The following is a 27,068-nucleotide window of genomic DNA, read 5'->3' as shown; positions in this document are numbered from 1 at the left end:
CCAGTACAAGAAATCCGGAAAGGGACATTTTACAAGGGCATGTAGGGAAAGAACAAGGAGGAATGGCTTTAAACTTAAAGAGGGTGGATTTAAATTAGATATTAGGAAGTTCTTCTTTCCCATGAGGGTGATGAGGCACTGGCACAGGTTCCCCAGAGAAGCTGTGGCTGCCCCATCCCTGGCAGTGTTCAAGGCCAGGTTGGATGGGGCTTTGGGCAACCTGCCCTAGTGAAAGGTGTCCCTGCCTGTGGCAGAGGGGCTAGAACTGGATGAGCTTTAAGGTCTTTTCCAACCCAAACCATTCTGTGATTCTATTAATTCCCTAAGGGAAGATGGGAAGATGAAGAACCACTTTTTAGTGTTGGTTAATGCCTGAAGGAAGAGGGAGAGGTGCAGGTGAAGTACCAATGGTGCCTGCTGACCATTGCTGTTCTTGTGAGCTGGCTGGAGCCTTTTCATGAGGAGTCTGAAGACTTTTCCAAGCAGTTGCTCTAAGGGACTTCAAGTTGTCTGTAGCCTCTCTCCTGGTCTCAAGATGGAACTGACTGTGCTAATATCATTTCTGAGATAGCAGCCTAACCTGTTCTTCCTAGACAATCTATCCCCCATGTTTCACTATTACACAGCTTAATGCTCCTCTTCTGGAGTTTAAGTCCATTAGCTCTTGAGGCGGGAGAACAGTTTGTCCCTTCCATTTTGCAGCTGTTTTGATGTGTTTGAAAAAGGTTATCATGTCTTTCCTCAGTCTCCTCTACTCCAAACTAAGCAATCCCAGCTTCCCAGCTCATCACACAGAAGCTAGGCTGCTGCTGGCTGGTGATAGCTTTCAGTAACTGCTGACTGGGCTGGATTTGTACTAGCAGCCTGTAGGTGAAATCCTTCAGCAGCTTTAGCTCTCTAAGCCAGGCTGTCCTTTCAAAGATAGGAAACTTTCTTCTGTGCAGCCATAAATATACCTTATAGTGCAGTGAATTTCTGGAATTTTCTTCATTACATTACAATATAATAACAGAAAGAAAGGAAAAGACCTTACTTTGTGACAGCATCCTGAATGGCTGAACATAAAACAGGATTCTAAACAGGTCTCAAAAAGTAGAGAGGGAAAACACGATATATGGTGTTAACACCTTTCCCACTCCATCCCCTCTCCCAAACAAATGAAATTAAATGCATGAGCCATGTCTTGGTTTGCAAATGAAACTTGGTATTTGTATTTGCTGCCATGTCTCAGAGTGTTGTTTTTCATTTTAGACTTTCCATGGTAGTAAACACTGCAATGCTTTACATTCATTAAGCTTGGGCCCATTTACTCTGTGCAGGCAAAGCAAGTGCATATATCTTAGACCCATAAAGCATCAGTTCAGAATTACACAGGAAATAAATGAGCCTAAGCCAGAAGTCCAATTTCCAGAGTCCAGCTCACTACAGCTAAACGAGCACCTTAGATAAGTATGGCCTATTTTAAATGAAACATTAGTGTAATCTGATAACTGTCAATAATTCTCTCATTATGCCTAAATGAGCTTGTCATCGTAGGGAGATTGCTGCATGGCTGATCTTAATTTGCTAATAAAAACTGCAGAGACAAATTTCAGCTAAGCTGAAACTATTTGATTCATAAAAATGCAATAGTGCACTTTTCAAAGCATTCTTTCCCAATCCTGGCTCCTGACTGGCTGAAGCCCAAAGCCAGTTTGCTCTACGGCCTGTAAGAAGGCAGCTTTGCTATGTAAAAACAATGAGCAATTGTCTCTCTAAATCACTATTATTCCTTAGCCCATTATATTTAATTTATTTTTAATCATGTTGTATAATAGAAATAAAATCATTGGATTAAGCATATATCTAGCAGCAAGAGCCCATTATCCTTTGACAGTGTTCTGTTTCATTGACATTATGTCTTCATTGTAGACAGTTTCCCTGCCATCATTAGTCCTAAAATGACTATTGGATTTCAAGGGTTTCTCCCTAATCCATAATAAGATTTACTTGGTAACAGCACAAAACAAAACAAAGATATGCTTCTATTGTTTTACTGCTACAGAATTCTTGTTTTAAGCTCTTCAGAAAAGTCAAGAATAAATCCAGATATTATGTTTCAAGAATAAATCCAGACAGTATAAGTGTTTCAGGTTTTCCTGCATTATTATGATTAAAGGGAAAGCCTCAGTAACTTTGTAAGCTTTGGAACTTTGTTACTCATTGCAGCTTTATTTTACTTAAGCAAGCAACAATACTTAGTTCTTGAACAGAATAAGATCTACTATTCTTTGTACAATGATTTTTTCAGACCACTTAAAGCAAATCTCAATACAGTCCATTTTCTCCAGAAAGGGCTAAAAGGAGTTTATCAGATTCCATGGGAAAAAAAAAAGGACAAACTTCCATGCCAAGGTTGCCAGCAATTCCTAACAGAGTCAGCACTAACATTAGGAAGTTAAAAACTCCTCCAGCTGATCCCCATGGGATAATTCAACAGCTCTTCATCTGTACCAACGGCAGTCACAGTTAAATCTAAAACTAGATTTTCCCACACCCTATTAACAGCAGCATTGGAATGCAGCAGGGATCATCCGGAGAAAAAAGCATTTTCTGTTATCTCATAGTTATCTTTGAGGAGGTGGCAGATTTCCCAATGAAAAATTATCCGTATAGACTGCCTCTTATTTAAGGATATGCTGGTACTATCAAGTGGTGCTCTTTTTATGCTGAAATTGCTAGCAACAATTAAGAGTATCTATCTGCATGACTCTTTCAGCTGTGAGTGCAGCTTCAATAGATACCTATTTTCCATGCATGTAAGCTATGACACTTTCACCTATACTGACATGATCTGCATAAGCCATGTGGTTTCCACTAAGAAGGGTTTATACAATAGACTCAACTCTCCATTATCTTGGCTAATAGGGAAAGAAAATAACCCAGATAAAGGAAAGACATGCATAATTATTGCTTCCAGATAAGAGCCAGCTCAGATATTTCTGCACTGTGCTCCCTAGACAGAGCTTGTACTTCTGTCAGAGCTTGCTAACTTAGACTTTATTAACTCAGGCATTACCTGCATCCATCTGGTACAAACTAGGCAGCTTGGGTGTCTCCATGATTTAATCACCCCACAAGTAATCTACTAACTGATAATTGACTTTGCTGTAATTAAATAACAGCTTCCATATTCACCCTTTTATATGTGCTGATATTGATACAGCATAGACCCATTCATGCTTGGCCATGTCAAGGTTGAATGTGGCATAATGAAGAAAGGCAAATTATGCATAAAATACAAGAGGAGTATGTTCAAAAGACAAGGGAATGCAGAGGGCACACAATGATGTAGAAGGGCTTTATATACACATCTAACAACCCGGAATTAACACAAGCACTTCTTCTCTTATTCCCATATGGTCCTTGTAGGGGAAGTATGCTCAGGACTCTCATAGGTAACATAGGCAGGAACTAGAACTACTTTTCTACACAAATTGTCAGAGGTTTTCTGGGTTTTTTATTATGTTGCAATCATTCAGCCATGTTGAACATTTGTCAGGTGTGAGAGCTCATAATCTGTAATCTCCATGGGCCTTTTAGTACTGATACATAGCCTTCCTGATCTCAGCACTGGTATATAAATTGTATTGTTCAGTCACAAGAGACACTCAGCTCTGTTACAGATATATGAGCAAATCATTGTCTTCACCACTACAGAAAGAACTACAGATTCTCTTATAAAGAAAATTAAAATATTGTAAATATTTTTTCTGGATTCCTGTGGGAGGAAAAGGATTATAAAGAAATAAACTCAGACTTAATGAAATCAGCAACTATTCCTTATACACTGAAGTGAAACATCTTATGGAAACAAAACCATTGCCAAGTAAGTTTTTAATGGTGTACTTGTACATGACATTGTATTGAGGAACTGATGACTATATTTTGCCACATTCCATGCTGCATTTACAAATTAGCATTGCCTGGGTTTGTCTGCACATTACAATCAGACAGAGCTACACAATGATGCAAGCCATAGGCCAAGCTGCAAAGGGAAAATTGATGGGTTTGAGAAGTTAGCCATATCACGTGATATTGCAAGACTGGCTACAGAAAAAGCAACTAACAGCAAATTACAGTGCCACAACTATCAAATCCCCAAATATCTGTTCATTTTGCTTAAAGCATCACATACAGTGTTCAGATCGCTGCGGAGGTCCTGAACAACATTTTCTATACTCCTGGTATCCTTCAGAATCTCAATGCTTTGTGTATATGGATTGAAATACACAGAGAAGGGACGATTGATAGATTTGGCAAAGTCCCTGGAAGAAAAAAAGAAAATTAACATATCTTGGGTTTTTTTTCACTGCTAAAGAAGAGAAAACTAGATTTTTTGAGTCAAGGGAAATATTTTACCTCATCTTTTCTTTGGCTTCTTCAAAACTTTCTGAAACAAAGTAAGCTTCCTGGAAAGTAGTGATAAGGCATTCTTGCAAACAGGTTGTCTTTGGATCAAATGTTTTCACATTGGCCTTATCAGAGAGAGCATGCTGCAAAATACACAAGAGGATCTGTTAAACTGTATTTCAATACTGCTGTGCATCTATACAACTGTTCATATATACAGCTTTTATATCACTGTGCTGTGTTTCCCTTTGGTTAATAGCCTCTCTTTTTTGCATACAGTGGGTTTTCAGAGTAGAATAAATCATTTATTACTTAAAAAAGCTCTTTTTACAAGAGTAAGTTTTCCCAAAAATGATTATTGAAATAATATAGAGGGAATTAGAAATTCAACTGCCATGTAGGCATACAAACATAAATCCTCAGCTGGAAAGAGGAAAGTCATCAAATAACCATTCCTAAAAATTTATCTCTACAACCAGAAATACATATATGCCCAAAATGTCACTTAACTGGCAGAACTGATGATCATCTTGGTAGGTGAACTGACTCTGACAAAACCATTCATATAATCTGTGCTTTATATTTCCAGGTCAAAATCATAACTATTTTCCTAACTATTTTCCTTAAGAAACTATATATCTGAAAACCAATTAAATAATGCCCATTTATTGCACACTGATGAAATGCACTACATTCTGCCATGTACTGCTGAGCAGTAATGCTCTATGTAGTACTGTAAAGAAAAAAAAAACTAAATAAACAGGCACAGAGCAGACCATGGGCAGATGATGCATGAAATGCTGCTACCCAGAGAAGAAATTTCCAATTAGCCTTTCTTTCTATGTGACAGGCAGAAACCACTAGAAAGGGTGCAGAAGTTCCAAAACTGAGAATCAGGTACTGAGATGTTTTCCAACACAATCTTTTTCTAGCCCCCCTTTTTACTTGAATAATTGTGTTAGCTTTTGGATCTACCCTAACTTTTAGAGCACCTGTATTTTCATTCTCAGTGCTCTGTACAGAAGTATAAGCTAAGGAAAGAGAGCATATTTAGGTCAACTTTCAACCTTTGTAAGTCTTCTAATATCTATCCATAGTGAAGATGTACATGAAAAGCATGGAGAAATGACAGGGAGGGAGCAGATCCCTGAGGTCCAAAGGTGCCTCTTATTTCTTTACTTTTTTTTTCTTCATGGACATTCTTTATAGCAGAGTAAGGTATTAATATTAAGGTATTCACCCCAGCTTTTATCCAGGCTTTCGCTTATGCTCATTTCTAAATCCCTGTGAAAGGCTATGAAAATATCACACTAGCTCTCAACCTGCAGTCTCCAAATAACAGGACATAAAACTGGAACAAGAACCTCTTCCTCCCACTTCTTCTGTCTCCAAAAATAAATACATGAAAAATTAATGTATGAAAACTTAAAATGTCAGGGAATTAACTTTCTTTAGTACATGTATCTTTTCCTTCTCACAAGGTTTGCAGTTTCTAGCCAGCCATCAGTTAAACAGGTTTGAAAAAATAAAAAATGGCCTGTCTTGAATAGCATCCTCTTCTAAATGGATTGCAGAAACAGGCTCACCATAGGCTGCTGTCTATATCTGTCATCACTTTCTCCTTTCAGAGCCATGATGTGGTTGAGTGCCTGCAAATTCAGGCATTTACCTCCTTCTACCAAAATGGATGTGTTTTTATTGACTGGGAATGAAAATTCCCTGGGATGCCAACTATAGCTAAAAACATCTCCTCTAAAGATGCCTTCAGACTGCCAGGTTGAGACTTGATGCCACAAATGTCTAAAGCACAAAGTTTTAGAACTCTGGGTGACGTGCTATGCAGGGCATCGAGAGTGATATGTGTCACATTTTCTTAGGAACCAAATCAGGAGGTGACCACTTCTGGCTCATGGTTTCTTTTCTATACTGTGACAGCTTCAACAGAAAGGGTGACAGTGTTGTCATCCCCTCTTCTCATTCACTCACTAATGGCCTCTGCTGGGCTAGGCCTACTCCTTGGGATATAAGACATAAGAGGCGAGAAAGGATTCAGCCTGTGGCTCCTACATCATGAACAACTGCTCTGGTCACTTAGCACTGATTTTATAAAAAGGGAGAGTTTAAAGAGAAGAAAAAGCTAATTCTTTATCACAGTGGATGCACTCTGAGAAAGCCCTTCTGGTTATTCTCCTCAGATCTCGTACATGAAATGACTCTTGCTTTCTGGACCCCAGCTCACTTTCCGCATGAGCAGAGGTGCTGCTTCACAAAGCAACTCTGCAGAGACTGGGATGTGCAGAAACCAGGAAACATACAACCTGGAAGCAGAGGGTAAAGGACTCAGACATGCCTTCAAAGTTAGGTGACAACTGGTCAGTTATTCTTAGGGATGCAGTTTAGGAACTGCCTACATTCTGATGAATTCACACTCAAGATACCTATCTATCTCCGTTCTTGGATGTGGTCTTTTGGCTCTTGCATCAAGCAAGCATTGGCATGCCTACTAAAGCAACAGGAAACATCTCTGTGAATCTAGATGTTTTCAAATCCTGCAGCCTAGTGCTTCTGATGTCTACTATTGACTTGATATGCTGACACCAGCGATGGCAGAGTTCAGAAACTTAACTGAGCCTGCAGACAAACCTTCAGATAGAACATTAACTGCCTAGTGCGAACTAGGATGGTCAGAACACTGACTCAAAGCCAAACTAGTGGTTTGGCTCTTTCAACATTATGATGCACAGAATCTCAATGAAAAACTGTCTGGTGAGTCCAAAAGCTTCCAGGCTATATTTTTTAATGCATGCTATTCACTTATGTTCTGGTTGGACATTCAGTTCTTCATTGAACTCAAATAAGTAAGTATCCAATATGGATTTCTCCATTAGAGACCTCTTCAGTTATCCAAAGAAATGTCAAGATTAACAATCATAAGGAAAACAGTATTTAGTCAAACAGAGCATTTTACCATCTTGTGGATTTGTGGTAACTGTCTCTAAGGGCCCATTCATACAAACTCTACTGCTTTATGCTAATACAGCCATTGATGATTCCCATTCAGTACAAGCAACAAGTGTTTGGAGTGAAAATTCCAAATGAATCATCCCTGATTCCCAGGAAAAGCAGCACTATCAAACAACCAGACAGCTTAAGAATCAGACAACCACCGTACTGGAAATAAGCACAGCACTAAAGAAATGCCTCCATGACCTGCTAGATCAAAGGTTGAGGCTGACTGAGGTACCTAACCACAAGTCTCTAGGGACTAGGATGTTTGATACATCTGTATAGGGATGGAAGATACAGCACAAGTCCTAAAGAAGACTTATGTATTTCTGAAGTGGCAGCTGGAGAGAGTTAGTCAGATACACTGGGGCATCCCAGAAGGCACTAGGCATTTACACTGAGCCAAGAACCATTAATCACTTCCTAAGTGACCACTACCATTGACACATGAAGGAAGAGCTTGGTCTTGCAATTTCTCCTCTGAGTACAAAAACTGGAGTGTAATAATACAACTTGGATTTTTCCAGTTTCAAAAAAAAAAAAACACCCCTTCCCAAAAAAAAAAAAAAAAAAAAAAACAAACCCCAAAGCAAAAAGCTGGCAAGGAGAAAACTTCAGATGACTTATAAATACAACACTGTCTGAGCAGTAGAGGAGGGCAGAATAAGGACAGAGATGAGAAGCTGTCTGTGTGCCAGTACTGATTTTACTACCTTACTATTTCAAGGCATGAACTGAGTCTTGGAAAACCTGCTCTTACAGGTTTTTCTGATTATCTACAACATAAGTTGCAAATCTGACAGTGTCCTAATTTTACCAGATTTTTTCTTTTTTTCATCAGCATAATTTTCTATATTGTTTAGACAAATAAAGGAAAGACTCTCTAAAAAGGGCACCAAAATGAGCGTCTAGGATCCAGGTGTTTTCTCCATCATCTTCGTACTCTTCAGAAAACAGAGTAAAAGCTTTTATTTGAATCACTTTGGTTATAAAGGCTAATGCTGGCTCTCCTTAACATAAATTATCCTTAAAACAAAATATGAGATCGTATATGGACATCACATTTGACTTTAAAAATCTATACAGAAAGATCTGAAGTCTACCTCTCTGTTAAATATAGAAGCATATAACAGGGATATATGACTTGATCTATAGCCAACTAAAGTTGATAGGAGACTCCTTTAATGAAAGAATTCAAGAGAGCATCATATAAAGCAAACGGATTAAAGCTTCCAAAGACATCTGGACTGCCTCTTAGAAATAGTTTTAATAATTGAAATGTACATTGTTTCTGCCTTATCTCTAAGCCCCAAATATATACCGTGTAGTAGCCTTAGCTCAAGTTAACCTGACTATATTAGGCAGAACATTTTATAACTACTTACTGTACTATTTGTTTTCCCCCAGGCTTCACTTTTAATCTTCTCTTTCTCCTTATTTTGTTGTGCTTTTAGAAGTTTTTTTTGCCTCATGCTTCCATAACATGCACATCAGGAGCTGCATTTTTCAGTTTCTGAAATTGTAAATCTAAGCATTGAGTGAGGAAAAAGACTTGAAAAAAATCCTATATTGATAGGCTGGTGCCCATATTTTTCTAGCTTTTATAGTTCCTTTTTGCTTAAGTTGTTGACCAGATTTGCAGACTGGACCCATGCAATATAGAAAACAGCATGACTGAACAAGCCATTCATTCATCTGAAAGGCCCAAATACTGTAGGCCACTTCCAGCCTTCAAATAATGCAACTCAATTATTTCTAGAAATTTCTAAAAATTATCCATAAAATTGGGCACTGTTTTGCATCCTGTAAATAATACTGTTGCATTTAAAAGAGAGCTGATAGGGTGGGCAGCTGGGGAATGGTTTTTCTTCTTGCTTACAAAACCATATTATTATCAAATGCCTGTAAAATCAAGGCAGCAAAATTCAACACTGACACAAAATCTACCTTCCTAGTGGCAAGGATAAATAAGTATTTGAACTCCTTCAGAGATTGGACAACAGGCTCACAATCACTGTTGTCTTAAGAATGGCAGTATTTATTTCTGAAAGGGCTTCTTCAGTCTGACTCCTGTGAGAAGTATGGGATCTGCACACATGAGGGTCACACTTCATAACCACGCAATCTGAGTTTCCTATTCATCCCCACTCACCACAGAAATATCCAGTATTGTTGTTATCATTTTGAGAGCAGTTCCTGCCATCAATGAGGATTTTAGTTAGAATCAGGATATTATCAGGATCTCAACCAAATCCTGTTATATTAGCATTATCTTTCAGACACCTTCAGGTTAAAGAAGACATTTTCCCTCCCAATAGGTGCTAGGAGGTGGAAATAAGCGAGTTTGCTTTCCCAGGAAACATGAGAAACTTGCATGGCTTGATGCAAGACTGCACCAATCCCATGGGTAGCCAGACATTTTCCTTCCTAAGCATTTCCTGATGTATCTTGTTAATAAGAAGCACATTCACTGCCAGGTTTCTGGTCTAGAAACAGCTTCTCCTATGGTCATATTAGCAGAAAACTTACTGGTGTTTTACATTTTTTTCCTTACCTTTTACCTTATTTTCTACCATGGAACACAGCCCCAGACGTTTTTCACCTTATCATTTTCTTCATGGAGACTGGCTATTTGTGGTATGGTGCTGTTCTGTGCCTGCAGCACACAAGTCCTTAGTTTCTCAGTAACTGAAATGTCCAACTTACGTCCCTATGCTCAGTATATGCAAGACCAGGAGAAATTTAATAGCTTACGATACACAAGAGGTCAAACCAGATGATCGAATAGTCCCTTCTGGCTTCACATCTATGAAATATATATGCAGTATAATAGAAAAGTATATAATATTATTGATTTATGGCAAAATTATTATGATATATGGCCATACCTTTGAAGCAGATCAATATAGTCCATTAGTGGGCACATTATTTAATTTTTACCGTTGCTTTTCAAAAGGATTATTCTTTGCATTTATACTATGAGATTACTGCTGAGTGAAGAACACAGATTTAGGATCACAAATGTAAGGTAACAAAATACACACACTTGACAAGAATAATGTGTTTGTTTATGACATTGATGGTAGAAGATTTATTTCATTCTTGACTATTCATCTCCTCACTTTTACACCCTTAAATTTTGTAAATGATGTGACAGGTATTTTCAGGGTCATTACCTAATGACTGTAACTGTTAGTTTAAATAAAAGGCCTGATTCTCTGCAGACTCCTGCACGGAGTCTGGGGCTTAGCACTGAATGTTGTAGGGCCAGAAGAAGTGGGACATATTCATCTCTCTGTATCTAACCATCTTTGCACTGTGGGTATAAAATATTACTAGGCTGATACAGAGTACTGTGGCTGAAGTATGCACTGAACTTAGAGCAGCTGTAATGCAACCAAATAAAAAATACTGGAGAAGGCAATTTTCTTCAACCTTTTTTCTACTAATGAAAGAATAGCAATCTGACTAATGAGCTTCACCATGAATATTCTCAGTTACAGATGAAACAAACATTAAAAAAGAGACTGAGATTCTTCTATTAAACTGATAGGTAGTTCATTGAAAAAAGACAGCTCAGGAGGATGGGAAGAAGTTAAACATAAATAAACAGCAGATATATTGCAAAACAGTTTGTAAATACTATTATACATATACTGCATACATATACTATTGTATATGTATCTGTACATGCTTTCTAAAACCAAATCTTTACCTGAAAAGCCACCAAGAGTTCATTTAGGTGCCAGAAGATAGAACTCCTCCCTCTCCCTCCCTCCCATCTTGCCAAGAGAGAGCTGTATTATGCTCCAAAATACTAGACTTGTGACAAAATACCTTTTGCTTGTTCTCTATGTTTTCTAGGCATAAAAAGAGGCAATAAATGATCCACTACAACTACTCACACCATGCAAGGTTAAACATTTTCACCTTTATAAGAACAGGGCTCTAGGTATTGGCACACTGGCACATACTTCAAATCTAGCATGAGATCATATGCATTCCTTAACTTTAAATGTGATTAAACTGCTAAATAAGGACCTTAATAAATGTTGTTCTTTTAATATCAATAATGAATCAATTGAAATACACTGGATTACTTACACCAGAACCACATCTGATTTCAAAACATTTTTGTATGTTTTAAAATTATATGCTTCTCTTCTAAACAAAGTTTTCAGAGCTCAAGGAATCCTTACCTGTTAGAACCTATGAGCCTCCTTTTACAAGAAATGCAAACTCAAACAGAAATTAGTTCTGTAGTTTGTAGTTGCTTTGGTACTTTGGGCCTTACAAATCCATTTCATGCTTCAAGTGCCAGCTGGTATTTCAAAAAAGCTTTTAGGTCAGTATCATACTTTAAAAGTAAGCTTTTTATCTTGACAACTTTAGCTGTTATTTGAAAGTGAAAATATTTACATTCAACTATTATTTTGTTAAGAATAATAAAAAAAGTTGATTCTGCTTTAAGGACACATACCTTTAATTCGCCAATAGAAGACAGAAGTCCTGCCCCATAAGCACGTAGCTGTCCTTCTTGCTTGCAAAGGCCAAATTCAATTGTAAAAAAATAGCACTGCAAAATATAAAAATACATATAGTGCAGCTGCAAACAGGCACTTCGGCAATGACAATTGGTACCATATTCGCTTGATTGCCCCACTTCTTCAGAATGTCATGTCTTTCATATAAATTCAGATAAAGTATGTTGTTACTGCTAAGTACTTTAAATGTCATGGTCTGCAGTAGCAGAGCTTTGCACAAAAATGTGTGATTCTTCTTTTTTTCTGAACCCAATCAGTTCACAGGAATGGCCAGTTAGGAACAGACAAGCAAGATCATTTAGGTATCAAAAGCACTGATAGGAATCTGCAGAGATTTTTGAAACCTCTTGGAATAAATGAGGTGCCTTAAAATAAAATCCTGCGAGGTAGTTGGTCTGCCTGTCTAGAAGCCTCTGAATATCTCTGAGATCTAGTTCAGAGCACGAAGCTTTAAGATTGAGCTGATGCCACTTTTAAGTGTGTCACATATTTAAGTACTTTCTTGAGTTAGAATTAACTTACTTACATGTATGGGTTTAAGAGCCTTCTTGAGCCGAGGCCTTAGACTTCACTTGATTTTACACTGTCATAAATGAAGAATTAATATGCCACTTGGCTTCTTGAATTACAGAAAGAAAATTACAGTCAGTTGAATGAGTCCACTTGACCAATCCATTACAATTGTTCTTTAGGTTTACATTCAATCAGGTAATATATCTGATAATGAACTGATGAGGAACTATGAAAGAGAGGTGCTAAACCAGTATAACAGTACAGTAACTAACTTTGCTGTATCCACCCAACAAAGTTAAATGTTAGGAACACCATAAGAAGCACAGATAGCTCACTGACCACTAAATGCAAAAGAAGACAGTCACTTTTGCTCCTATGGTACCGTGTTTTAGTTTGGTTTTGCTATGACACATCATGATTACTTTTTGATGTTAGATCAAACAGTTGAGATTAAGCTAGTAACTATTTCTACGTATGAAGGTTTTAGGAAGTTGATTTCTAACTTGAACAAAAACATTACATATATTGTATATATACACACATATCTATATACATGTGTGCTTACTACATTACCTGACAATTCCAGGTTTTGTGCAAAAGGACATAACTCCACTGAACCGAACAGATTTACAAGTCTTTGCAGGAAATACGAATTTAGGAAAAGAGCCCAGTATTTAACACTAAGTCTTTAGTTTTTCTGAATTACTTGTGAATGGATCCTAACATGATGACTTTTTTTCATTCATTTCCCTCTTAAACCCCCATTCTTCCAAGTTGAGTATCATGCTGAATGCAAAAGAGCAGAAATTAACAGCTTTTTTAAGTTCAACAAATGTTTAGAAATTGACAAATGATTCATTTCTCTGCCTCATAAAAGTTCCTGTAGAGCTAGTGATTCATGCTGCATGGCACTATATAGAAGGGTGTGATAAAAAAGAATAAAAATATGAGCCTTGTGTCTAATCCAAAGTTGCTAACTCAGCTGGGAAGAAAAGGTTGTGGTGACTTCAAATGCCTTGAGTCAGATTCCATCACAGCAAAGGCACAGATACACACTAGGGGAAGTGAAAGCACAACTCTGACCAGCAAAAAAATGCCAATAAAAAAAAATCAAAGTTCCACCACTGGCCTTGCTTTTGACTCAGATAAAGGCAAACTGGCATAAAATATTTCATTAGATGTAATGAGCTGGTGTCATCATTTAAAAGAAGGCCAAGACAATTGGTTTCTAAAAGAGACACCTCAGGGACAAATAACCAGGTGCACAAAATGTCAAAGGCATCAGTACGAATGATGAGTGAAGCTCAGAGACCTACTGCCAAAAAGAGTACAAAGTTAGCTTCCCTGTCTGAATATTTTGCTAGGAAAATCTTCAGGAGGCTACCTGCAGTCCTGGTTCTGTACATGCTGGCACTGTTAGCAATGAATCACTCAGCTTTACACTTTAAATCCCATTAACACCTTCAAATTTGCCCCCTCCCCATCAACTCCCTTAAAACAACCTATCAGGTAGTGGTTCTTAAGCTCTGAACATGAACACCCTGACAGATACACAGCAGGACTGGGATCCTGATAAAACACAGTGGTGACCACAATCACTTCCATTCTGCAAACCAACCAAAGCTAGAAAGGACATGATCTGGTGTTTGTCTGTTATAGATCTGTAAGAGCAACCATGACTTTGCTCGTCAATGTGGGACACTTTTACTGTAGACCTTTCTCAGGCTGAGAAGGACCAAACCAATGTCACACTGCCCACAGGAGAATTCCCACTTAACAATACATAGGGACAGTGGAGGGAGGGAAGAGAAATACTCTCCGCTCCCCTGAGGAGGTGCACCATTGGGGAATGAAGGGGCAGAAGGCAGAGAGCTAACACTGGCAAAGGTGAGAGCAGCCCTTGCTGCCATGGAGTAGGGTGTGCATAAGACAGAGGGAGACCTCAATGGCATTTCCTCCTTGATGGACACACAGCACACAAACAGAGCTTTTTTTTTACTTAAGTTCAAAAATTATTACAATTGTTACTATTATAAGAAAATATACTATTATTATATTTATGAGCCAACACTCGCTGATGACAGCCTATCTTCAGTGTTGATAAATCTTGCACTCTCGCGATAACTAACTCAAATAAAATGCATGCAAAATGACCAGATGATAAAATGTGTCTGCCTACTACTAACTTCTGGCATTAAGCTACAGCATTAAGAAAAGCCCTTCAGATGAAAAGCTGCTTTTTTTATAAATTTGCCATATGCAACAACTACAATTTCTGTATTTAAGAGACCTCTGCTTAGCTAAGAAAACGCGATAGCTCACCCAATACTGCCATCTTCAGATCATTAGTCAGCAACACACGATTCCCCCCCTCCACTCACAGGCTCACTCAGTGCCTTACAAGACTCCGCAGGCTTTGGCAATCTGTGCTCTCAAGTCTACAAACGCCGAGGCATACTGATAAGGAGGCTGAATGTTAACTATAGAGACACGTTTTATAAGACCAGACGCAGAAATACCCACTTAATCACTCTTTTTGTATGGTAAACCACACTGACTGTGGTAATCTGTATTTTATATAAGATAACTATAACTGAAACTGGAGTGGGAATGATAGGACAAAGAAATGGCTGTTGAGAATAATAAACTTGTTAAAGCCTCACCTGAAGGCAAATAGCTGATTATTGCTGTTATATGTGGTTACTTGCTGAATGCAAGCACATGGTGAATGCAAGCAAAGCGGGGTACACAGGCTCTTGTTCTCATTTCAAATCTTAGGCATGTCTCTGGCATACTCCCCAGCCTGCAGCCCCAGGCATGTGGCCCTTCTACAAGCTACAGTACTATCCTGTTGTCCTCCCCTACTTCCAGCTCCACCTCATCTTTGGGATGAAGTGTGGCTTTGCTACCTACAGGTAGGCACTTGAATTAGTGTGTTGTAAAAATTCTGTAGTTCTTGAAGAGACTTCACCTAAAATGCACCTCCATTACCCAAACCAACAAAGTAAGATGAAGGATCAAAGTGCCAAATGAAGGATTGAAAAGAATTTTTAAGACAAGAGATTCTCCCCAGCCATGAGGAGAAGGACTTGGGGGTGTTGATTGATGAGAAGCTCAACATGATGCAGCAGTGTGCACTTGCAGCCCAGAAAGCAAGCCGCATCCTGAGCTGCATCAAAAGAAGTGTGACCAGCAGGTCGAAGAAGGTGGTCCTGCCCCTCTGCCCTCGCAAGACCCCAACTGCAGCACTACATCGAGCTCTGGCATCCCCAACAAGGACCTGCTCAAGCAAGTCCAGAGGAGTACCACAGAAATGATCAGAGGCTGGAGCACCTCAGCAGTGAAGACAGGCTGAGAGACTTGGGGTTGTTCAGCCCAGAGAAGAAAAGGCTCCAGGGAGACTTTAGAGCAGCCTTCCAGTGCCTAAACGGTGCCTAGAAGAAATGTGGAGAGTTTTTTACAAGGGCACATAGTGATAGGAGAATGGCTTTAAACTGAAGGAGCATAGATTCAGATTAGATATTCAGAAGTTCTTTATTGGGAGGCAGGTGAATCACTGGCCCAGGTTGCCCAGAGAAGCTGTGGCTGCCCCATCCCTGGCAGTGTTCAAGGCCAGGCTGCATGGGGCTTTGAACAATACAGTCCAGTGGAAGGTGTGCCTGCCCATAGCAGCGGGGTTGGAACTATATGATCTTAAGGTCCCTTCCAAGCCAAACCATTCTGTAATTCTATAAGACATCATCATAATGACTAAGACTGTGCCAAGAGCATAAGACAGTAACCAATATGATTTTATTTCTCTTGTTTAATGAAAGTACACAAAAGATACTTTACTGTCAAGTGCATGAAACACTGACTACATGGGTCCAAATATTATTAAATAGATAGACGGAAGAAAATCCTATTAAGGGCTATTAATTACTAATAGAGCAGATCTCTTCCTTCAGACTGCCTGAAGCAAAAGTCATTAGCAACTGAAGCAGCATACCAGGAAAATATTTCCACCATATGGCTTTCAGTCTACACTGTCCTCCAAATGTCTGCAGTTTGCCAGTATCAGAGACAAGATACTGGAGTACCTGGTCTGGTCCCGTATATATGTGATTGTAAGATTTAGACAGTTGTCCTACTATCTGTCTGGAAAGCCCTGGCTAAGTCCGAGCCTGGTCTCCAGGGTAAATACAATTTCTACTCTTCATGTTCAGGTACTGTCCTGCATTATAAACTAGACTACCAGAAAGAAAAAGAAAAAAAAAGTTACTAATAACAATAATAAATTATTCAAGGCTGTTTAGACATTTCCAAAGGCGGGAGAAGAGGACTGATAAGTTGAACTCTCTTCATCGTAATGGTTTCTAAGCCTCTGAAAATCACTCCTCACATTACAACACTGTAATTGGAAATCTCCCTCCTGAGACATATGCAAACAGTTTGTGCAGGGTTTTAGGTGCTAAGGTCATAAAGTCAGTAGTTCAAAATCTGCTAGCATAAAAAGGCCTTGCAAGCCATTTCACTTTGCTTAGTTTTCTTATGGTATAGCATAGAGACCATTGTTTGTGTTCACTTGGCAAGTTTCAGCATCATGTGTAACTTGAGATTTTATCTGTTCTCTAGAAGTACTTTGTAAAGACGTTGTCAGCATGAGTCCTGAGAACACCAACCATGTCAAGATCTGATTCACTTGCACACCCTGTCAGGAGAGGAAAGAAGGCGAGATTGAGTAACTGCATGACTGCAACCTTAGCATATGGCTAGGATATGCTTCACTACTACAGGAACTGGTAATGGGATGGTGCTACAGCCCCAAACTGACATACAGTAGCACAATCATTTTACATATATGTATGAAATTAGTTGCTATGAGCACAATACAACTCTTCGTGTGTGTAAATAATTGCAAGTCCAGTGGCAAATAAATACACTTCAGAAAGCATCTCTACATTCATTTTATTGTATTTAAGATTTTTAATGAACCATTCTCGATTCAGATATGTTTTATGTCATAGAGCCATAACAGTTTAGGTTGGAAGCAACTTTAAGGACCACCTAGTTCTAATCCCTCTGTCATGGGGAGGGACACCTTCCACCAGACCAGGTTGTTCAAAGCCCCATCCAGCCTGGCCTTGAACACTGTCAGCCACATGCGGCAGCCACAGCTTCTCTGGGCAGCCTTTTCCAGTTCCAGTGCCTCACCATTCTCCCATATGGTTGGCCCTCTAGGCTGCAAGTGCACACTGCTGGGTCACGTTGAGCTTCTTGTCAGCCAACACCCCAAATCTTTCTTCTCAGGGCTGCTCTCAATCCAGTCTCTGGCCAGCCTGTATTTGTGCTTCACAAATATGTTCACAATATGCAAGAATAATTCCTTTTTCTTTAGGAGGTGTCTAAAATTATTCACCTAGAGATTAAATCTCACATATAGTTGTAATTAATTTTCTTGTAAAATATAGTTATGTACAACTGAAGGACCTCTAAAAATCCCACTTTTAGAAACCAATCCTAAGAATTAATAAAGGTATTTTTTCCCTCTGTAAAAATTGTTCAAATTGCAAGCAAATGTTGATTCAGAGATGCTGTTGACTCCTTGTTTGTGCTTTCTTTCTTCATAGCTGTTGCAAATAAACTTGTCAATAGTTGCTTATTTTTCAATCTTATCTTAAACACATCAATAGTCACTGAAAAAACACCTGGCATTTCACATTAGAATTACTCAGAATACACAACCTGCTGAGTAGTATCAAGAATCTCCACCACAAGAAACAGATAGATACAACACAGGTAACCCAGGCAACTAGCCAGTACAGCCAGCGTTAAAAGTCCAGACATCAAGCAATGCTGGCTATTTGATAGCTATTCATGCGGGAAGGTTATTGAGTAGAAAAGCAGGGAGATATCTGAACAACAAATAAATCTCACGATGAGCTTGTGAATAGATCAAAAGCAGAAAAGAAGTAAAATTCAATGGCTAAGCCTCATTATAGATGATTTGCCTACCTCCAACAAAGGCAGTGACCCTACTCACAGCCAACAGCGCTTCTAAATAAGAAAACAAAGTTTAATTATTCTGAGTTATCTTCCTGAAGTATTTTGTTCAGTGTGCCACTTTGAAATGTATTTAGGCTCACTGAAATGAGGCTTCCTTTGGGGATTTCAAAGTGTATATATTTAATAATATTCTTCTTTTCTCCTCATCTGACTGCTTTGCATTCAGACCTTTCACTAAGGGTGAATACTTGGAACAATCTCTTTATAAACAGAAATTTGAGTAGATGTGGTGCCACTCATTAAAGCACTCAGGGATAGATGCAGACCAGACCTCACAGTTCTGTTGACAGTCATAGCACACAGTATCGCTACATACCAGTTCCTCTAATGCAGAGGCTCGACATACATAGAGAGGGCACACACTACAGCAAGCACAGCGGGGCTTAACCCCTTGTGAATAGTTTGAAATGAAATGTTTCTTTTTTTCAGGAATTTCTGCAGAAAAACTCGTAATGGCAACCAAAATAGAATTATCATCATGAGTTTCTAAGGAAGCAGAAAATATACTCAGGCAACAAAATGCTACAGTGATATTGGTAAGGAATAAAGCTGTACCTCCAATACTGGTGAGCCCAGCCAAGACAAGAAAATGTGGATGGCAGTTGGCCACCTTGCAGGTACAATATACCTTCTAGAATAAGATCTGGAGGACACCCTTACAAACATTTTTCTGTCACTCAAGAGAATGAATCTTTCTGTTGCTCATTCTCACATGAAGGAGGCCCTCTTCCTACTCTGAAGAGAAGGCAGGGAAAATGGAGGATGAAGCACTTCTGGGATCTTTCTGCTGCTGTCACTCCACTTAGCTCCCACAGAGTTGGAGCCAATGGATATCCTGCTCCATGTCTGAACTGCTCCTAAATAATCTGAATTCAAGCTTGCTCTGCATGAAGATGACGTCTGCCCACCCCTCAGCTGAAAACCTTGGAGGCCTTTGGAGATGCAGAATCAAGAAAATCTACAGTTAAGCAGAAACTCTTTCTGTGTAAAAAGGCTGGTGTTTCCTGGCCAGGCAACAATTCCCTTCCACCAAAGCTAGGAGCCAAAGAGATGACACAAAAATATCAATCCCACAAAAGCACACTTGCCTCAACCTGCTCAACACTGTCAAAGACCTCCTAGATTTTTTAAACATAATTAACTAGTAGTGCTGAAGCTTAATACGCAGCTAAGGAGGCGAGACCATCAAACCTATGAACTGCTGCTTAAATCACTTAGAATCATAGAATCATAGAATAGTTAGGATTGGAAAGGACCTCAAGATCATCTAGTTCCAACCCCCCTGCCATGGGCAGGGACAACTCACACTAAAGCATTCCACCCAAGGCTTCATCCAACCTGGTCTTGAACACTGCCAGGGATGGAGCATTCACAGCCTCCCTGGGCAACCCATTCCAGTACCTCACCACCCCCAAAGTAAAGAATTTCTTCCTTATATCCAGTCTAAACCTCTGCTGTTTAAGTTTCAACCCGTTACCCCTTGGCCTATCAATACAGTCCCTAATTAATAGTCCCTCCCCAGCATCCCTGTAGGCCCCCTTCAGATACTGGAAGGCTGCTAAGAGGTCTCCATGCAGCCTTCTCTTCTCCAGGCTGAACAGACACAACTTTCTCAGCCTGTCTTCCTATGGGAGGTGCTCCAATCCCCTGATCATCCTCGTGGCCCTCCTCTGGACTTATTCTAACAGTACCATGTCCTTTCTATGTTGAGGACACCAGAACTGCACACAATACTCCAAGTGAGGTCTCACAAGAGCAGAGTAGGGGGGCAGGATCACCTCCTTCAACCTGCTGGTCACGCTCCTCTTGATGCAGCCCAGGATACAGTTGGCTTTCTGGGCTGTGAGTGCACACTGCTGGCTCACGTTCATTTTCTCATTGACTACCACCCCCAAGTCCTTCTCTGCAGGACTACCATGAATTTCCTTTTTGCCCAACCTGTAGCTGTGCCTGGGATTGCTCTGACCCAGGTGTAGGACCTTGCACTTGGCATGGTTAAACTTCATGAGGTTGGCATCAGCCCACCTCACAAGTGTGTCAAGGTCCCTCTGAATGGCATTCCTTCCCTCTAGCATATCAACTGAACCACACAGCTTGGTGTCATCGGCAAACTTGCTGAGGGCACACTCAATTCTATTGTCCATGTCAGCGACAAAGATATTAAACAAGACCGGTCCCAACACCGATCCCTGAGGGACACCACTCGTTACTGGTCTCCAGCCAGACATTGAACCGTTGATCTCAACTCTCTGAGTGTGACCATCCAGCCAGTTCTTTATCCACTGAGTGGTCCACCTATCAAATTGATGTCTCTCCAATTTAGAGACAAGGATGTCATGTGGGACAGTGTCGAACGCTTTGCACAAGTCCAGGTAGATGACGTCAACTGCTCCACCCCTGTCCATCGCTTTTGTAGCCCCGTCACAGAAGGCCACCAAATTGGTCAGGCAGGATTTTCCCCTAGTGAAGCCATGCTGGCTGTCACCAAGCACCTTGTCGTTTTTCATGTGCCCTAACATGCCTTCCAAGAGAATCTGCTCCCAAGATTTTGCCAGGCACAGAGGTGAGACTGACTGGTCTGTAATTCCCCGGGTCATCCATTTTCCCCTTCTTGAAAATGGGGGTTATATTTCCCTTTTCCCAGTCATCAGGAACTTCACCTGTCTGCTATGATTTTTCAAATATGATGGCCAGTGGCTTTGCAACTTCATTCGCCAGCTCCTTCAGGACCCGCAGATGGATTTCATCAGGTCCCATGGACTTGTGTACATTCAGGTTCTTAAGATGGTCTCGAACCAGATCCTCTCCTACAGTGGGCCCAAGGTCTAAGTTTTCACAGTCCCTGCATTGAACATAAGGCATTGAAGCCCTAATGCTTCACCCCTCCTATTTCCCCTTCCCTGTCATTTGACTCTTACCTTGAACAACTTCTAAAACCCAGGGTTTTAAGGTTTATTAATTTCAGATGGAGTTATTAAGAACAAATGATGTGTAATAATGAGCCATTCCCTTTCCACATTATTTTACAACATGTAACATCAATTCATGTTCAGATCTCCCTACAGTAGCTGAAGTATTTGCCCATTTCTTTTTCAAACTGTTGTTTCAAATTTCAGCAATTCTAACACAGCTAACATAAGAGGCACAGTTAGGTCTTTCAACATTTTAGCTGGGACTCCAAGAGATGAGGTCCTCTGAAAATCAAACTAAAAAGAAACAAAAAAAGAAAAGAAAGAAAAGCAGACTAAACACATCACTGCTGTCCAACCGCACTCTCCAGTCTTTGCTGCCTTATGTGACACACTCGATCCACCATGATCCTTTGCAATTCACAGTCTGCAAGCAGGGAGTGTCTTTTCGGGATCTGTCATTCCTGTTTTCCACATCTTTGTTCTGCTACTCTATCAAATGAGAACTTTACATTAAGAAAACCTATCAAAGGAAGAACCATCCTGATTTTATACACTACACAGGCAAGGGCTGGCACCCTGGAAGTGCTTCCTCAGCCTTGTGGCTTATGCTACAGCTTGAAGAGTGTCATTTCTGTAGCAGAGGGCTAAGGACTTGAACACTGACAGGTTGGCATGACCCAAGAGAGAGCAGAATTTGGAACCAATACACATAAAAGAGATCATTTAGCTTTCCTTCACCTGAGAACACTCCCACTTTCCAGGTAGTCATTAACTCTAAGACTGTTGCCTCAGTTGTAAACTGCATTCCTTAGAAGAATACCCAGAGAACAGAGAAGAACAACCTCAGACACTTTTCTTCCTCTGGCATCCAGAACCAGCATCTCTACAAAAAGCCTAGGCCAGCCCTCAGGACCTGTTTCCCACAGTTACCTACAGACCTCATCACTGGTTCAACATAATTTCCTCCTCTCTAAAAAGATCAATTTCCCTGCAAGCAAACTTGGAGGGAGACTCAGAAGAGAAGACATAAAGTTACAACACTTCCTGAAATACCACTTCAGGCTAGGGAGGCAGTGTGTCCTTTTGAACATGCTGCAATGCTCTTAGAAAATGTTGTAAGAGGACAACTGCACTGGATTCTCTCCCACTTATCCTGGGAAAAGCTTTTGTTAGACTGGTAAGGTAAATTCACAGATTAAAAAGAACCAAAGGTGCAGCAAAATCACAGTACAGGCAATCCTCACTCTATAAGCAGAGAGTTTGCAGAAACACTGCCCAGTCCACTGTCGGAATTCATTACTGCGGGCTGCAAGGCATCTTTAATATTATCCTTGGCCAGCCTGGAGACTGGCCCCACTGCCGTCCCTAACAGGTATTCCCCTAAGTAAGGCAGCAGGTGCATACGGCACTTCTTATGATGTGATTCCCTGGAGCAGGCTGTGTCCCCTTGTAATTGTCAAGACAATTACTGCATATGGCAATTGTACTGCAAGGAGTGGTGCAGAAGAGCCACTGAGCCTCCCATGACATTTTAGCTGATGAGGGACATGAGGTTCTTGTGTCCATGATTAGCAGCAAAAGTCCTAATGTATCTGCTAATGGAGGAAGTCACATCTTCAGAAAGAGAAGCAGCCTCCTGGGGCTCGAAGGATCTCAGAACTTTTACAAGACCTGAAATCTGGGGGCAGAAACACATTGAAGAGACAGGGACAACTGGCACTGAAGTCACAAAATTCTTACTTCAAGGAAAAAATGCACTATTTCTTTACAGACATATCCATTTCAAATTTATTTTTGAGGAGCAAAAAGGGCAGCTCATTCAAAAAATAACAGCATCCACACTAATTTTCTAAACATTTAAGGTAGAAAATTAACGACTTGCATCTATGTACTGAATATTGATTTAATACATAAAACTTGCTTTCAAACATCACAGTTTCCAACAGCAACACTGCATTTAAACTCAATGTTCTTTTAATCACATAAATGCAAAGGGAGTCCCAAAAGCTTTTGTGGCTCTTAATGCATTTGCTTAGCCTGCTTTGCACAAAACCCCCAAAAAAAGGTAGTAGGCATAGATACAAAAGTATAAGTTCTATTCCTGTCAAGCTGACAGGCAGATCAAAGAAGAAAAGTAGCTCAGGGAATTTTAAATATCTATTAATTTTGATACTAAAAATATATCCAAATTGAAGATGTTTTCATAGCCCCAAACAGAATCCTTTTCAAGTAGCTGAGCATCTCCTTGTAGCTCTCCAATTTTCAGCAGTGAGGGCAAGTAAAATGAATCTATTGTAACCACAGAGAAATCAACTGAGTCACCACTGAGTTACCTGACAGAAGCCTGTAACCACAAAGCAAATCACATGAACTGGTATTCAGCAAGGTAGAAAAAAGTTATACTGAGCAAGCACCTGTGAGCAGAGATCACAGCTCTTCACTGAACCAAGTCCAAGGCTGTGGTCTAGAAGTGATGAAGATCACTCTGAAGACCAAACATAAAGACCAAACATGAAGATCACTCTGAAATGGTCACTAGTGATCTTGCACTGATATGTAAGATCTCTGTACTCATATAGGTCCTAAATTCAATGCAGATATGCAATATGTATCTGCTCATAATCTAATAGGTTTATTCAATATTAAAATTATCTTATAAAGGTGTTTACATTCTAGAAGTCTAAAATGTATTGTCAAATATAAATTTAGACACTTTCTATAGTCAAACTCTGTAACTGCAACAATTACAGTCTACTGATTCGAAGGAGGGAGAAAAACTGTTAGAAAAAGAGTAATGTGTTTTATGGGGGGGAGGGGGGAGATAATCTGGGAATACCCACTCTTTCCAGCATGTCTTGAAAAAGATCTGAATTAAAACTGTTTTACCCAGCACTATTAGTAGACACCATCTTTATCAATGACACTATGATGATCTATAGAAAGTTCTTATAACTTACAAAAACCATAAAGCTTACCGATGCTAACTGAAACAAGGTTATCTTGCCAAAACTAATGCTTTGTCTGATGCAAAAGCAAAATCCCAAAGTAAGCTTGAATCTAAGATTCAGACTGAGGGAGTGGGAGACTTGTTCAAAGTGTGCCTGAAATGGCACTGTCACATTGATGTCCTCACCTCACACTGCAACAACTTCAGCCACAGCTAGAATCAAAGCAAAACAATCAAAATTAAAGGACACAAGGCCCCTCTCTTTAAACTTCTCTTTGGTTTCAACAGTGCTCTCAGGCCAAGCACTTGCTTTACCTTTCCAAATTGTCAACAAATAAAAAGAACTTTTATACAACAGCATCAGAAGGACTGCCAGCTCTCTAAGAAGTAGCTAACAAAATTTGTTGCATGCTGTACCATATGAGCTTGGTTTGGACTGAGGAAGAGACAAAACTGCAAAGTCATGTGTCCTCTGGAGTCAATTTTTCTCCTGAAGAAACCCATATTCCAAAATAACAAGTTTTGGCAACAAATTATTAACATTAATTTTACACAATAAATCCTACTTTCATTTACATGTGTGTACAACCCTACTGACCTTTAGGAGACTGTATACAGGGAAATTAAGGTAGTATTTAGACCACAGACCTAAACGCATTGAAAGCAATGGCAAACCTCCCCTTGGTGTTGTTTAGCATGAGGCTTGGACCTATGAATAGATAACTCAGTTATACTTACAAAATCATTATGGTAGAGCACACAAAAAATATCACAATTAGAAATTTATGGAACCGTATTCCATCTAGCACTTTGATGCAATTTGATAGAAAAATGACAACAGGCACAAGAACCACTTCCAAAGCTGCAGCACTAAATAATTAAGCCCTACAAATATTTAGCTCTTTATGGATATCAACCATATTTTGTCTTATTTCCATACTTTTATCTGTGCATACAGAGAAAATACCCAGGAACAAGCTGGATGAGAGAATTAAAGCAAACACATGTGGTACACTCAGTCCCCAAACCAGTATGTAAAACAAAGCAGATTAGTGCATAGTTGTGATTATTAAGTTAGGATCTTTCCAGCTTTGTACAGACACGAATTTTAAGACTCTTTACATAAGACAGTATTTTGCTTATGCATCGTAGCTACATGTATGAATGTCCGTTGTGTAAGCAAAATTATTTACTGAAATATTCCACACAATAAAACGGTAAGTGCATGATTCAAGGACTGTCTTTATTACACATAATTGCTTTGGATTCTGCCTGAAAGCAGAATCTCCTGGATTTCTTCTCCTGATGGGGACACAGACCCCAAGAGGGAGGGCTGGGTGTGCAGGGTTGCAGACATGGTTCTACTGTGCAGTGTGGCACATCCCTGAGCAAGGGGAACCTAGAGCTGGCCCACCCCAAGAGCATAGCAAGTTCCAGCCAGATAACTGGGCATCTGCATTCAGGAAGCTGCTCCTAGGAGAGCCCCTGCCTGCAGCCACCAAAGCTGGTTTTGCACAGCATTCTTTAGCTGCTCTGGCTCCATGTAAAGCATGGATAAAGCCAACTCCTTCACCTGTCCACACAGAGCACAGACATTCCGTCAGTCCTAAGTAAGACCTAGACATGGCTGAAATGAGTTGCCACGTGCTGAACTCCTTCACTTCCCCGTATACCTGTGTGATGCTGACGAAGGACCTCCACAACTTGTACAAATGACTCAAATAATTACCACTGTGTTACAGAATCATACAGAAGTAGGTAAACAAACATGACAAAAAAAGCAAGGAGCAGATCATAAAATTTACTTTGTTAGTTTAACACATATATTCCTCTGAGAATACTTCTTAACATAGTCTGGGATGTTCTGTGGTACATAAATAAAGCTTTAGCATCATGAGAGCCCCACAGTTCTGGACTGTACAAGAATGCATTTTAGCAGTGAGTTTCACATATATGTGCTATGACCAAAGAAAAGTGTGTGTAGTAGTGTCAGTATGAATGGTGTCTACACAGAGCCTAGGATTGTCTCTTTCCTTCAATGTATCAGTGAAAGCACTGGGGCAGTCAGGAACACCATTAGCAATATGTTCCAAACCTTTCCTCAACTTCCCCCCCATTTTCTTTATTTAAACCTTTATTTCTGTTACTTTTGTAGTTGTTACCCAATATGCTTGTGCTATTGTTGCTCACTGGTGCCATGGTTTAAGCCCAGCCAGCAACCCAGAATCATGCAGCTGCTCGCTCACTTCCTCCCTTCTTCCCCCCACTCCCAGAGGGATGGGGAGGAGAATCGAAAAAATGTAACTCCCATGGGTTGAGATAAGAACAGTCCAGTAACTAAGGTATAACACAAACCACTGCTGCTACCACCAATAATAATGATAAGGGAAATAATAAGGGAAGAGAATACAACCACTCACCACCTGCCAACTGATACCCAGCCCGACCAGAGCAGTGATGTAGCCCTTCTGGGTAACTCTCTCCAGTTCTACATCTTGGGCATGATGCGCTGTGGCGTGGAATACCCTTTTGGCTAGTTTGGGTCAGGTGTCCTGTCTCTGTTTCCTCCCACCTTCCCCTCCTCCCTGGCAGAGCATGAGACTCAGAAAGTCCTTGGTCAGAGTAAACATTACTGAGCACCAACTAAGAACATCGGTGTTATCAACATTGTTCTCAGGCTGAGAGTCAAAAACACAGCACTGCACCAGC

General features: G+C 40.0%; 1 protein-coding gene across 1 annotated transcript in view; it reads right to left on the bottom strand.

Annotated features, from left to right (window-relative positions):
• Positions 1–3,476: 3,476 nt before the first annotated feature.
• Positions 3,477–27,068, bottom strand: part of TPH2 (tryptophan hydroxylase 2) — a 52,433-nt gene continuing 28,841 nt past the window's right edge. Inside the window, exons 9-11 of the mRNA XM_005143009.1 lie at positions 11,879–11,974; positions 4,402–4,535; positions 3,477–4,307 (exon numbers count right to left, since the gene is read on the bottom strand). Of these exons, the coding sequence (XP_005143066.1) occupies positions 4,133–4,307; positions 4,402–4,535; positions 11,879–11,974 (405 nt within the window). The 3' untranslated portion in view covers positions 3,477–4,132. The remainder of the gene's footprint in view (positions 4,308–4,401; positions 4,536–11,878; positions 11,975–27,068) is intronic.

Source organism: Melopsittacus undulatus, chromosome 5, assembly GCF_012275295.1.
Source record: "Melopsittacus undulatus isolate bMelUnd1 chromosome 5, bMelUnd1.mat.Z, whole genome shotgun sequence".
NCBI lineage: Eukaryota > Metazoa > Chordata > Aves > Psittaciformes > Psittaculidae > Melopsittacus > Melopsittacus undulatus.
This window is presented reverse-complemented; position numbering and strand designations above follow the sequence as displayed.